This window comes from Rhincodon typus, chromosome 2 (assembly GCF_021869965.1).
Source record: "Rhincodon typus isolate 14 chromosome 2, sRhiTyp1.1, whole genome shotgun sequence".
Taxonomy (NCBI): Eukaryota; Metazoa; Chordata; class Chondrichthyes; order Orectolobiformes; family Rhincodontidae; genus Rhincodon; species Rhincodon typus.
In genome coordinates this window covers 124370350-124385743 of record NC_063333.1, presented here as the reverse complement: position 1 = coordinate 124385743, position 15394 = coordinate 124370350, and the positions used below count along the sequence as shown (strand labels likewise).

Here is a 15394-nt window from a genome sequence, read left to right as displayed (position 1 = left end):
TTTCTAATGGTTTGTGGTGAGTTTCTACAATTAATCATATTAAAATGTGGAATCTTATGAAACTGATTACCAAAACAAATGCCACACACTACGTCTGAGTAATTGAATATGCCTGCAAACTTAGACAACCAAGTTATTTTGTCATTATTATTCTGTCATTTTGAATGATGCATACTCCTAACATTTTCAGAAGGGCTAGGCTCCACGACGGTCTCTTTCCTAAAGTTTTAGTATCAAACCACAAGGCCATAAGAAATTGTAACACGAGTAAGCTGATCAGCCCCTCAAGCCTGCTCTGCCATTCAACAGAATTGTGGCTGAACATTCCTCGCATCTACTGCCTTTTCCCTGTGACCTTTGAATCTCCTACCATTCGAGAATTTATCTCAGCCTTAAATATACAAAAGGACTCCGCCTCCACAGCTTTCCATGGTAATGAGTTCCAAAGACATAACCCTCAGAAGAAATTTGTCCTCAGGAGTTTAAATTGGAACCCCTTCATTCTGAAATGATTCCCTCTGGTTCCACACTGTTCCATATGGGGAACCATCCTCCCAGCATTTACCTTGTCAAGCCCCTAAGAATCTTACATGTTTCAATGAAATCACCCCTCATTCTTTTAACCTCCAATGAGGAGAGTCCCAACTTTTGCAGCCTTTGCCAAGATAATCCCTCCATACCAAGGATCATCCTAGTGAACCTTCCCAATAAGACCTCCCTACTCCCAAACTCCTTGAAATAAGGGTCAATATTCTATTTGCCTTCCTGATTACCTGCACTGTAGAACATGTCTCTGACAACATCAAGTACATTTTGACAGCCCCCCTGTCCAAAATGAAATGCCCTTCCTTATATGCTCTTAGCAAAAGAGGTCGTATATATGGTGCGAGAAGTCAAGAAATGTGAGGCAGCTTTGCCGGTCCTCTTTATCCTAGGGAGTTGGCATGTGCCATATATCTTAAGAGTTTGAGTGGTTCAACACGATTTCCTAAATTCTAACGTTTGTTTGCCTCAAACTATAATGTGGCATGTCTTGCTGTTACAGCAAGCTGTTCACAACAAACTGCCATTAGTGAGTGTAGATTTTGCTTTGCCCATCCAAATATCACCAGTGTATACACATCTGAGAATATCTTGTTTTTTTTCCTGTAAGTCTATCCATGTGCTGCTTAAAGGGATCTTGATGGATGGATAAATCAAAGAGTGCAAGCAACATCTTCCAAATGATGGAGGAAAGGTCACAATTTCTCAACATTCCTCTGACAAATCAACCAGTATGTATGATTGATATCCAATGAGCAAAGAACTTAGCTGCTGTAAATTTGGTATTTAATTCCTCTAATTTTCAAAGTGTGTGCAGCTGAATAATACCGTTGCTGTCCATGCCATCCAATTAAATCTCAAGTTTCTCCTGTAAGTGTACACCTCACTTTCTAGGAGAGCCAAATGACAAAACTGCATCTTCATCTGGTGTTGTAGCTCTCTGGGTAGGTTGTGGACTAACTCATGGTTATTCTTCACTTCTTCTGTGATTGTGACCATTCATAAAATCACCAACATACTAATGTTGAATTCCATACATATTAACCCTGCTACTGCTGGTGCACTGCTGCCCAGTAGGTAGAATACTTGAGGTTTCCACACAGGATTGATATAGCTCCATTTCAATGTACATGCACTTATAAAACTAATGGATGACCAATTACAGTTAATTTGGCTGTCACAGATTGCAACTCATTGGCTTCCAAATGAGTCAGATACATGTTCTACAAGGTTCTGACTAGCAAGACGTTTGCGCTCACTTCCGTTTCAACACTGGCTATAAGCCTAAGCTTGTCACTTTTCTTCAGGCATTTGAAATGATAGTAGCATAAACTTATAAAGGTGCCAGATGCACAAATGATTAGGTGGATGAAGTTGATGTGGAAAGCCTAGTGTTACAACTGAACATTTTCCATGCTGAAATTTCACCCTGGTTTGGCTGGCCAATCAGCTTCTGTATGTGCCTGCACTTGCGCACACCCTGCTGTTGCTGCCAGTATGGTACACATACAACCAGCATTATATAGTAACAAAAACTGAAATTCCTAAAGGAACTCATCAGGTCTGGCAACATCTGTGGAGAGAAAGCAATGATAATGTTTCGTGACCAATGACCCTTCTCCAGAAAAGGTTAACTCTCCTTTTTCTCCACAGATACTGCCAGACCTGCTGAGTTTCACAAGCAGTTTGGATGCTGGATCTGAAATAAAACCAGGAGTTTTGTTTTATTTTAATATTGCATAGTAAATTTGGGTCACGCTTCCAAAACTAGGCTGACTCAGCTATGAAGGCAAACATCCTTTTATACTGCTTGCTATGCAAAGATCCTGGAACACAGAACAACTTTGTGGCAGGTGCAGCAGCGTACACTTGCTGCTCAGCTTATACAGTTGCTTTCTGGCCCTAGCTACCACACCAATGCTGATAACTGCACTGCACTTACTGTTTGCAGGTATTATTGTTCAGCAACAATGGAATAATTTTTCTTTTCATCTTTTAAAAGTTATGATATTGACAGTTATTCTTCAAAAGCTCTTTTTGGGCTGCATTGAAATTTTCACCAGCTGCATTATCCACTTGGACAGCTCCAAGAAGTCACATCCATGCCCTTGTCACAAATTCACTAATGGCATTGATCAATTGATTCTTGTAGCTTCTGTCTGCAAGCCATCTGCTCCAGACGATGAAGTCTTAAGTTCATTTTTGCATAAAATGGATCAACAGGGTTCTTCTGATCCACTCAACTGGGCCCAAAGCGACGGCCCTGAGAATCCTTCATCTCCAAGTCTGAAATACATGATCTTGAGCAATCATGTTGCTTCATATTCTGCTCATCTCCAACCGATAAGCCTATCCTGCCCAGCCTTTCAGCAGAAAAAAACTCACCCATTCAAGGTATTAGTTTGGTAAGCCTTCTCTAAACTGCCTCTAACATATTTACAGCATTCCTCAAAAGGCGAACCATATTGTACAGAGAAAACAAAATGTATTTTTACCAATACCCTGTATAACTGAAGAATAATCTCCCTATTTTTGGGGCTCAGAAGTCATATTGCACTCAATATTGACTATGTTTCTCTCCCCACAAATGCTACCAGATTTGCTCAGTTCGCACATTCTGTCTTTACCACCCTTCTTGTGTATTCAATTCCCCTTTGCAATAAAAAGCAACATTTTATTAGCTTTCCTGATTACTTGTTGTACATGCATGCTTATCTTTCGTGATTTCCCCTGCATCTCAGAACTCTGAAATTTATCAGCATTTAAATAGCAACTTCAGATTTGCACACAATATAATGCATGTCAGATCTTTACCCATTCTTTGCAGCCTCATCTCTCAACCTACTTTCCTACCAATCACCAAATTTAGCAACCATACCTTTCATCTCTTCATCAAAACAATACAAATTTTAAGAAGTTGAAGCCAATCCCTACAGCATACCACTCACTTTATCTTCGCAACCAGAAAATGACCTATTTATGCCTGCCATTTCCTATTAGCTCACTAATCTTCTAGTTATGCCAATATACAGAGCGGCTCAGTGGTTAGCACTGCTACTTCACAACACCAGGGACCCAGGTTCGATTCTAGCCTCGGGCGACTGTCTGTGCAGAGTTTGCACATTCTCCCTGCATCCACTGGGTACTGCAGTTTACTCCCACAGTGCAAAGATGTGCAAGTTGAGTGGATTGGCCATGCTAAAATTTATCCATAGTGTTGTGGGATTTGTAGGTGTGTTAATACATGGCAAATACAGGGTTACGGGCATGAGGTGGGGGTTGGTCTGGGTGGGATGCTCTTTGGAGGATTGGTGTGGACTTGTTGGACCAAATGGCCTGTTGCCAAGGATTATATGATCCTATACTGATGGATTTTATTTTCGACAATAACCTATGATGTGGCACCTCACCAAGGCCTTCTGGAAATTTAAGTACAATATATCCACTAGTTCCCCTTTACCCATCATACATTTACTTCGTCAAAGAATAGCTATATATTAAATACACGGAGCAGCCTTTTATCTTATGAGTCACTCCCATGACTGGATTTTCCTAAGCAATTTGGAGATTTCAGGGCAAATCCACTTGCACCTCCATCCGTTATGCATGCTGTTCCACAATACTCTGATCCATTTCTTTGTCACTGAAAAAGATGCTTTCCTTCCCACAGTAATTACCCCTAATACTGGAGATGCAACACCTGCTCATTCATCTCCTTCCTACAGCCAGAAGCTCAAATACTTCTTTAAAATTTAATTTTATTTAATATACTAAATTCACTGCTGACAATTCAGTCTCCTTTAAATTGGAGAAGCAAAACAAAAATTAGTAAACACCTCGCTTCACCCTCTAAGCCTTAAACTTCTGGTCACATGCCATTTTAATTCTGCCCCACTACCATTTCAGTGTTCACATTCCGAAAGTGTTCAAATGAAACTTAAACACTACATTATTTAGTTAGTGAGAGACTTCACAACATTCCAGACTCGGTTCAAAAAATTCAAATCATAATTTTACATTAAGTTCTAATAATAATTTTATAGCTCATTTACAATCATCTGCCTTCCACCTCATCTCACAACCTCCATTTTTGATGTTTCATCCTTTTTCTTTCTCTACCCATACTTTCTAAAAGCTTATTTTACTGGCTGCATCAAGCTTTCAATTTAGTGAAAAGGCAACCACAAAGTAAACAGTATTATTCAATCCCAACTCTTGAAAACTATCCAAATGCAATTGGATATTCTCATTTCCTACAACTATCTTTAGGACAACTATCAAGACAGAATAATGTACAGCTTCACAATAAAGTTGTGCACAATAGATCAAAACCTCTGGATTCGCGAGTATTTTCTAAGTTTCCATTTTTGCAAGGTTTCCCCATATCATATATGGTCATACTAAAGGTGCAAGGAAGCTGCACCCAATCGTCAATTGTGACACTCAATGAAACAAATAACTTGAGAAAGAGGAAGCTCCACAAACATCTCCATCCTCCATAAAAAGTAGAGCCCAACACAAATCAGGCTAAAGTATTTGCAACCATCTGCTACAAAGTGCTAAGTAGATAATCCATCTCAGCCTCAAGAAGCCATCTTGAGGAAATTCAATTCATTCCATGTGATATCAAAAAAAAAACCAGCTGAACACATTAGACACAGCACAAGCTATGGTGCTGAAGACTTGTTCTCCAGGGCTTACCAAACTCCTAACCAAGCTGTTTTGATACAGCTACATTACTGGCATCTATCAGAGTATAAAAGATTATCCAGTTACATCCTGTCCACAAAATAGTAGAGCAAATGCAATTTTGTAATCAGCCACTCAGTCTTTTGCACTGTTGTGAAGTTGTGTAGAGTACTTGTGAATCGGAAGTCAGAAAGTTAGGATTTGTTTGTAAAAACGATAGTGGGGGAAGAGAAAGAGAGTGTAGTCCCTTTAAGAGGTGATGTACTGTTCCAAGTTTGGAGATTGAAGAGGTACAGACAGTTCTGAAATTGAAACATGTAACAGTTGGCTGCGTGATTAGAAACCTTAAACTTGTTTTGACGTTTTAGTAACTAGCTTGAAGACCAGCTAATTAATTTAAACAAAGCACTTAGAGAATGAAAACCAATTGAATTTAAATTTGATGGTTTTGACAACTCATATCAATCCTGTTATAAGAAAATTGACAGGTCACAGGTCATCAGGGGTATATAAGAACGGTTTTTGAAAATCGTCAAGCGTGCAAACTGCCGTCTGAAGAGTAAATATCTGTCTCAAGAAATCTCTAAGCTCGCTGAGAAAGCACCACCTATTCATAAAGGTACCATGGCACTCTTAGCTAAGGTTCCTAACAGAAGAATTCACAGAGAAAACATTTCTGACAGAAAGATCAGCGGAAGAAAGGCATTTATGACTGGAGAGACAGTGGAGAAAGTAGAACATTCCAGAAGACACACCCTGTATGGATGTTGAGAGTCTAAGTTTTAATTTAGTTTTCTTATTACTGGGTTTATGTAAGTGGGAATTGTATTTATTGGAACAGCATACCAGTAGAATTTTGTTTAGTTATGGAATAGTTAGTAGTTAAAAGGGGGAATTGTTCAATTTGTTAGTAGTTCTGTTAATTTGTTCACGTTTAAAGGTTAAATAAATAAATAAAAATTGTTACTTGTTGCTTATAAAATGAATATCAGGCATTTTCTTTCATTTAACCATTCCTTTTTAAGCAGATTAGGCAAGCTTCTCTGGATGTTTTGGGTTTAATTATTAGAGGGGTACCTCGACTCCTGCCACAACAGACAGGAGCTTGTGTTTCAATTTTAATTATCAGAGGGGTTCAACCTCTCCCGCCTAACATGCGCAACGATGCAAAGTGTCACTGACGCTGCTACCAAGAGGCATTTCATTATCAATAACACGATCAATGCTTATTCTCAGGTTCTGCCCAGACCACTTGTTTCACCAAACCTCATTATAACCTTCATCCTAAGATGAACAAGATAGATAAATTCCAGAGATGAAGAGAGAGACACTACCATGAGCATCAAGGAGACCTAGTAAAACGGAAGCTAACAGGCATCAGGGAAACCCTCCACTGGTTACAATCACACATAACATAAAAGGAAGATTTGTCTGAAGGCATGCTTTCTTTTCCTTAAATTTCAGAGGTGATTCCACTTGAATCATACTTTGGGCTTGTGATCTATTAGCTCCTGGACTTTGTCAAATCAGTCTTGATATTCCCCAGTAGATAAAGAAATCAATAGCATTCTCCATTAGTGTTAAAATGGATTTGAGGGCAGACATGCATTTTGACCATCCCATGGTTCCTGCCCATTGATCACCATCAAGATGGTGAAGAGGCACTGATCAAGTCGATCTTTCTGCAGGGTTCTCGAGTCATCAGTTTTGAATTTGCCACAGGAGTACTTCTGCTGCCACTGCCACTTTTGGGCTAGGTTGATGGTAATCAAAATCTAGACTAAGTAATAGTCAATCCAACAGCGCTTATGCAAAAAGACATGGACAACATTCAGGTTTGGGCTAATGAGTATCAAGTATCTAACCTGAGATTTCTGGATTATTAAGTAAGCTTGCAGAATTTTAAATTGTTTTTAATCAAATTGATAATTCTGTTCTTTGAATGCTTTAAGATGGGAATTAAAAATTGATCACTTACATTAACTAAGTGACCAAGTCTCAACACATTTTCATGAAAAGAACAAATCAAGAAATCGCAAGTTGGACATTCTAACCCTATACAATGGATTACTATGTTTACCACTTACTTTTGCTGCAGCAATTAATGTCCTGAAAATAAATTGTAATGATTCCCTGACCACCTGCAACATTTCCTCCCCCAACCCCTTTACTTTAAATAATAATTTGGAATGGAATTAATGAAAATTTAGTTGAACCATTTTATTGCTGTCCTGTCCATATAGCTACTAATGTAAGAGGGGAAACCGCAACGTGAAGTTTTGTTTTAAAGTGATTAAGTTACCACTTTTGGCTGAGCATTTAACCCTACTTCTTCATCCTCTTCTTCAATAAGGTTTTGTTGAATTCAGCCATGTTGCAGAATCATTGTTATTTTTGTTTTAGACTTTGTAACAAATTGGTTTATTTGAAGGAAAAGTGCCTGAAGCGTGTTCTATGGCAAACCAGTGATGCAAATTAAATTAGAACAACAACATTGTTCACAGTCAAATACCCTGGAGGTGCCTCTTTATAGTTGATATAGCTCTGTTGACACCACTTTGAAATTGGAAACTACATAAATGATCAGATATCTCTACATTTCAATTCTAATCCAACTACCTGACCTGGTGTAATATTCTGGGAACCAATGGTTTACTGAATCCAAGTAAAGTGCCAATTAGATAAGAGTCATTTGCTAACTTACATTCTTTAAGATTTCCATTAGAATTATGAAACGAAAGCTATTGGTTTAATAAAGAAACATTTACAGTACTGCATGTAGAGTAAATCCCTTTTGCATTTTCAGATGATTAGAGATAATTAAGCATCATATACCATTTAGCACCTTAAAACAGCCAGAGACAGTAATCCCAATGACAAACTATTATTATTGATCTTAATGCTGCACTAATTCAATGAACGTTTATTTAGTTTCTTGTTTGATGCACTTTTCCCTAACTGGACAAACAGGTGGCTGTTCCCAACACACTGCAAGATGTATTCCATTTTTCACTTACACAGGGAAATGCCCAAATCAGGCCTTAAGGCTTCAGTCAGCTACTGCTTTTCATTGCACAGCTGAAATTTTGAGCTGTCATTTGATAAATTATGGATGAAAATCCATCTTCTGATACATTGTATTAGAGTGCCTACATGTAGGAAAAAGTTGGTGTAATTTACTTGTCATAGAGCAACTTGCCAAGGTTGAATCAATCATGAGTGAATCCTGTGCATATCCTGTACTATGGATGATTAGTCACATTGTTACAATAAAACATTACGATTTCTTAAACCATAGGTGGATGTGGTTGACACACAATTCATTGCCTTAAGTTTATTCAATTATCATGGATTTGTCTAATACCATTATTTTAGTTTAATTATTTCACTAAGAACTTTTCAATGAATTTGAACAATTCTTTTTATTAAGCACACCGTGCAGTACAATGGAACTGTGGCACGTAGATTAATACTTGCTAATACCCCGTGCTTCAACTAAGTTAGAAGTCACATGACACCAGATGACAGTTCAACAGGTTTATTTGAAATCAAATCTTTCAGAAACATCACTTCACCTGACAAAGCAGCCGCGTTCCCAAAGCTTGTGATTTCAAATAGCTTGTTGGGCTATAACCTGGTGTCATGTGACTTCTGACTCTCCACCCCAGTCCAACTCCAGCACCTCCACATCACGAAACCAGTTAGGAGGAGAAGCCAAATGAAGACATGCCTCTAACAGAAATGTCAAACACAGGCTGTGAGGGACCTAATGCAGTATCCTGATGCTTGGCAAAGGCTACATTTAGCCAAAAATTATCTGAACATACTGGGGTAAAAATTGGTATCCATTTTGCTGTTGTGTGTGTAAAATTAGTTACTTGTATACAATCCCCAGTTTTGAATAGACTAATATGTAGATGTGCATGCTTTTGATCTTGTTATTCATCTCCAAATTGAAGAATTTTCTTTTGGCCATCTAACACTGAACATGGGATTAATGGGAATATGTCAATTTACACAGAATTCATTTTGCAGAAAACATTGAAAGACCATGGTTATCTCTCAAATCAGAAAACTTCCAAGTAGCAGCGATGTGTTCCATTGGTAAAATTCAGGTGATATAAAAGCTCAACTATTGTAATTGGTCTCTGGATGAAAAAGCAAGACAAATTCCCCTTCTCAATCACAAACCTGTAACAATTAGAAGACTGCCTTTGTGGAGTGTTGCAAGAGTGCACAAACAAACATCAAACATGGAAGTGATGCACCCTCAGCCAAATACTACTTCAACATTCACTTGCAAATCTCATTAATGCGTAACATCAATCTGAACAATTCACTCAAGAGATTTTCGCAGATCTCCCTTATGCAAGAGTTCAAAGCTTAATTTGGTAGGAACATGAAAATGATCAAAACAGTGGAGGTATCATTTTACAAAATGATTTTTTCCTAAAACAAATCTAGCCAATGGCATAAGATGAAACCATTCCCATACTGGATAGTAACATTAATTTCCAAAAATTATTAAAACACTTCCAAATGATAGAACATTCTAGTTACCTAGCAAATGACCATTTGGCAAGAGAACAGGCTCCAAACAATGTTGGATTTTCTAACAGATTATTGATTACAACAGACACCAAGCAGAGTCAATTCTTTTGCAGGTTGAAGAGAAAAACAAAATAATCTGGAAATTAACAATTAAAAAAACAAGGGAAAAAAAAAAAAACTAGATTTTCAGACTGTGCTTCCTTATTTCCTAGTAAGGAATTACACTACAAACTAGAAGAACATTCCACTTTTTAAAAAAAAGTGTTCAAAAAATTAAATAGTAGAATGCTGCTTTTAAGAATATAGTTTTATATTCTGAAACTGCCAGAGTGCAAATGAAGTTATCCCTTCAATAAAATTGAACTATGATATCTAAATATTATCCCTACTTCTAGGATGCCCTCAGCAAGGAAGGAATACTTTTCTTCTTCCCTTTTAAAAAATTAGGTTATTCTACATAAAATATTTCTTAATATGTATATGCATACATAAAATTTAGGGTGATTTTGGTTCTTTAGCTGGTAACTATTTACTTGCCACTCACTTCCAACAAGTAAATAATGTTTTTCCAGTTAAAGTAGACTGCATTAATCCATTTTGTTTCAAGAATGCTTTATAGAGATTTACACACATTCATTTCCTGTTTGCTCAACTTCACTTCACAAATTGCTACTTTGAAGTAGTCTGCAAACAAATTTCGTTGTGGAACTTATTATTAGAACATCACCAAGTTAGGATAAATCAGAAGTTTTAGAAACTCTTAATATACAAAGGTTCAACTGAAACAAGGGCAAATGCACAACAAGTTAAGTTAAATTGCATTGTATGTTACAAAAATAGCATGCCTTGATGGCACTACCACTATTTTAAAGTGAATTTCATGCTTTCTTAAAGCAAGTAGTTGTACTTGACAAATCAGCAGCTAGTAAAGCAGAAAACTGCAGACAGACCATGGTCTAATGGTCTAAAATTGACAAGAGAATCCAACAAAAAGATCTTCTGAGAGTTACAAATGGTGGACATTGTTAAAGTAAGCAGCGACTGTTCGCTCGCACCAAAAATTGATATGAGATCTCTATAGTGCAAGAAAATCCTCAGTCTTCTCATTGCACAGAATCAGAGTATCTAAAATAGTGGCACTTCTGAAACAATAGATCCCTATAATTAAATTAACACTTATATAATGGAGTTTGAAGTGCTTTCCCACAACCAGAAGACATTTGGTAAAACTTTCATCTGCCTTATTAAAAAGGTTTTGATGCCGATGGACCTGAGGGGCAACTTTTTCCACATAACGGCTTGTGCATAAGAAACGAGCAGCTAGAGGACATGGTAGAGGTGGATGCAATTACAACATTTACAAGACATTTGGACAGGTAAAATGTTTAGAGGGATATGTGCCAAACTTAGGCAAATGGGACTAGTTAATTTAGGAAACCTAGTCAGCATGGACAAGTTGGGCCAAAGGACTTGTTTCCATGCTGTATGACTATTTAAACAGACTCCAAGAACAGCGAATGATGTGATACCTTATTCTTTCTTTTGTCAGCCGAGAAATACCAAAGGACTGTTGGCTGGTGTAAAGTTGTTTGACAAGCATAAGCAAAGTTCAGACTGTTTACGATCCGTACTCAACAGCCTGGAAACACAGCCTTAAAGTAGTTACCTGCCATTGTAAAACAGTGAACTTAAAATTAAGTTTCAATCCCATTATATATTGAGCATTGCTGGAACACTGTACGAAGCAGAGAATAAACCTACGTCAATGTGTAGTGATCACAGAAGACATTACGAAATGAAGGTGGAAAGGTTACTAATTAAACTATTTGATATGTTAAATTGATACAGATTTCAGATTACTACTTTCAATCTCGGAAATTCACAGTACGTCATCTCCATGTAATTCACTATAGTTTTTCCATTTTTCTATTCAAACAATGCCTCATGAGTACAAGCCGATGAGGAGATTTGAGGTATCAATTTTGCGTCTCATTATATTGTACCAACCAGGAAAGTGGTTTTAATCAGCACAGGGTACCCATTAGAGAACGTACAAAATGATTATCTAAAACAAAAGGTCACTTGGGCTTGATGTATTATTTAAACATAGCTATTTGAGGCACGAATTCAATTATTTGTCCAACGAGCTCTGTGAAGATCAATCTATTTTAGCTCATATTACAACAAGCAGGAACGTTAACATTTCGGAACACTGTCAATCCAGCATCTGCAGTTCTTCCAGTCTCCCAGCACAATTTATACCGCATTCGCCACTATGTCGAGAGATAACGGGTGAATTACTCAAGTTGTGAGTGTATTTCATGCAATTAACGACAAGCGCAGTTTGCTACTAACGTATTTCCCAAACGAAGTCGTATATACATACTCCCTAATTTCGTACCTGTGCTGCCAGCCCTGGATCAGATTGGTGTACTTGCTGAGTAAACCCTCCACAACCTTGCCAGCTTCCGGATGACGGTGGTGGTTCTGCTGGTCCTCGCGGACTATCCGCACCGAATCCGCGTCTGCAGCTGCTGAGGTTGGGCTGCTGCAGTTGGTCTTTGCCCTATCCTGGGTATTTGCTTTCAGCGCCAACGATCCCCTTTCCCCCGTAGAACCAGACAGCCTTCTCCCACCACCGCCACCAGCAGCAGCGCCGCCAGGAGCCACTTTCTCAGTGTTAAACATTTACCGCGACAAAAGCTGGCTGTCGTTTTCTTTTAGGAGGAAAGAGTAAAAGGAAGGGGACGGGATGGGTTTATAAACAACAACAACAACGCGAAAATAAAAAGTGTGACAGACGGACAGAGTTCGCACCGCGGCGGCCAGGATGTGCAGCCAGCTCGCGGCACAGGGCAGGGGAAGAGGGGGGGCGGGGTGGGTCGCGCGCGTTCGATGGAACGCTCCGAATTACGAACGTCCGGTGCTCGAGCCACACCGTCCGAAGGCGTAAGGCGACCGAGAGAAATACTCTGCTGCTGCTGTCGCCGCCGCCGCTGTCAGTGAGTTAAACCAGCGGGCTAGCTCCCCTCCCCGCAGCTGCCCCTCCTCCCCACCCCTTTTCTGTCAGGTAGTCGCTACGAGTCCCTCCTTCATCAAATCTGCTGACTTCTCGCTGCCAGTGACGTGGTGCCCCGTCTCGGTGGCGCATACGCGTCCAGGAGACGTCTCGTCTGGTACTTTCTCCCTTCCCAGTCAGGAGGGTCTCCCTCTCACGAACGCATATTGAGTCCTGACAAGGGTACAGCTCTCCACTGCCCTGTCACCGTGCCCGGAGGGTGCTGGATGGCCTTGGCTTCCTCGTGATCCTCTCCCCCGTAACAGTCCACAGCAGCCCTTCCCATTCCGTTCTGGAGTCCGGAATTCCTGGAGACACTGACTCCCTCTCCCGTCTCGGTGAGCTTTTACTTTCCTTCCCTCGGCTGGAGCTCGCGCACGGTTGCGTAAAGCGGAGAACGTGCGCGTGGACGTCCACGCACGAGCAGCGCAATCCCCTGTAAAACTGGCTTTGCCAGCTGTACCTCTTTTTAAAAGACCATATGGTGAACTAACTTTACCACTTCGGCACTGTTGATGCCCCCATAAATAAAGACACGTAAAACTTTTCTCCCCCCCCCCCCTCCCCCGAAGAAAGGTCTCGACGCGAAACGTCCATTTTCCTGCTCCTCTGATGTTAAACTTTTTTTTAACGTGTTCAGAAGGAAGCAGTTCGCTCCCATAAAATTGTGGTTTCGTTTGTCGTGTCCAACCAACCAAATATTCTCAATTTACAATTTCGAGTCGGTATTCCGATAAGTGGAGCAAAACGCGAGGATTTGTGGTAATCCCTGTAAATTTTGGTTCGAGAAAGTGGCCCACTACCAGCTTCTCAAGAGATTGGGGATGGTCAGCCTAGCATGATGCCCACATCCTGCAAATGAATAAAGACGTGCTTGAATGTAACCTATATCTCGAGCATTATTTCTGGTTATCAAAATTAAGAACATTTTGAGAACATAAAGCAAGAGCGAACCACTTGGCCATCATATTTGCTTCCATATTCAATAAATATTGGCGGAACGTCCCCATCAAATGTTCCTCATTTTCTTGATTTACGTGGTACTCTAGAGTCTTAACGATCTCTGTCTTGAACATAGGAGATAGCAAGAACTGCAATTGCTGGAGTCGGAATCAATACAGTGTGGAGCTGGACGAACACAGCAGGTCAGGCAACATCAGAGGAGCAGGAAAGTCGACGTGTCGGATCAGGACTGAGGAGAGGGAGGGGAGCTGGGAAATAACTTCGCCTGTTTCAATATCTTCCCACTGCCAGCTTCATCCCAGGTCCAACCCTCTTTCTCATCTCTACCTCCTTGACCTGATGCAACCTGTCCCTCTTCCCCACCCTTCCTACTGACCAATCCCCACCACCCCTTACCTGCATCTACTTATCGCCAGCCCACCTACCTTCCCCTCCCCCCTCTATTTATTTCCCAACCCCCTACCCTTTTCCATGCCTGAAGAAGGGTCTTGACCTGAAACGTTGACTCCTGCTTCTCTGATGCTGCCTGACCTGCTGGTTTCCTCCAGCTCCACATTGTATTGACTCTGTCTTGAACATAGTCATAACGCAAGCATCCATCCTCTTCCAGATTAGAGCATTCCAAAGATCCAACCCCTCTTTTATTAAGAAATATCTCCTCAGCCCAGTCTTAAATGGCTCAACTTTATCCTGAGACCGTGGTCCTTTAGACAGTCTACCCATGGGAGGTGGATTTTCAGCATTTGTCCCATCAAATTCTGAAGGAATTTCATAGCAAATTTAAAGGTATCAAATTCTAACAGGGCTAGGCAGGGTAAACAGAGGAAGAATGTTCCTGATGATCAAGGAGTCCAGAACCAGGGATCACAGTTTAGGGTATGTAATAGCTATTTAGAAGTGAGATTAGAAATTTATTCACCTAGAGAGTGGGTGAACTTGTAGAATTCTCTTCCACAGAAAGTGTTTGAAGTCAAAGCATAGAATATTTTCAAGAAGGAGATATAATTCTTGGGGGCTAAAGGGATTGAAGAGTGTGAAGAGACAGCAGCAACAGGGTACTGAGTTAGACTATTAGCCATGATCATGTCAAATGACAGAGAAGCTCGAAGATCAAAATGACCTACTCCTGCTTCTACATGGTACTCTTCTATTTCTCTCTAACTGAGGGTTCAATGAAGTGAACCTCTGAAGTAGATGCGACTTGAACCGGGAACATTTTGCCCAAAGGTAGGGACAGTGCCACTGCACCACAAGATCCCTCTAAAATAACTAAATTCTGTGGAGATCAAAACTGTGAACACAGCTTCAGGTGTGGTCTTTTCAAAACCCTATGTAATTGTACAAAACTTGCTTACTTTTATACTCCATCTGCCTGGGTAACAAAGGCCAAGATACCGTGACACAAAGACATGTAGGAGGATAAACTGTGATGAGGATGCAAAATGCTCAGTATGATTTGGACGATGCAGGAAAGATGCTCCCAATGACAGGTGAATCCAGAACCAGGAGTCAGAGTCTAAGGGCATGAGATAGGCCATTTTAGGACTGAAGTGACGAGAAATCTTTTCAGCAGAAAGTGGTAAGCCTGTG

At 40.0% G+C, this 15394-nt stretch overlaps 1 protein-coding gene across 2 annotated transcripts in view; it reads right to left on the bottom strand.

Moving 5' to 3' along the window:
* LOC109924677 (oxysterol-binding protein-related protein 10) overlaps positions 1-13287 on the bottom strand; it is a 185135-nt gene extending 171848 nt beyond the window's left edge. The window contains exon 1 of one of the 2 annotated variants that reach the window (XM_048615375.1): positions 12185-13287. In XM_048615375.1, the coding sequence (XP_048471332.1) occupies positions 12185-12471 (287 nt within the window). In that variant the 5' untranslated portion in view covers positions 12472-13287. The remainder of the gene's footprint in view (positions 1-12184) is intronic. The other variant, XM_020524675.2, reaches the window with a different exon arrangement.
* Positions 13288-15394: the final 2107 nt, after the last annotated feature.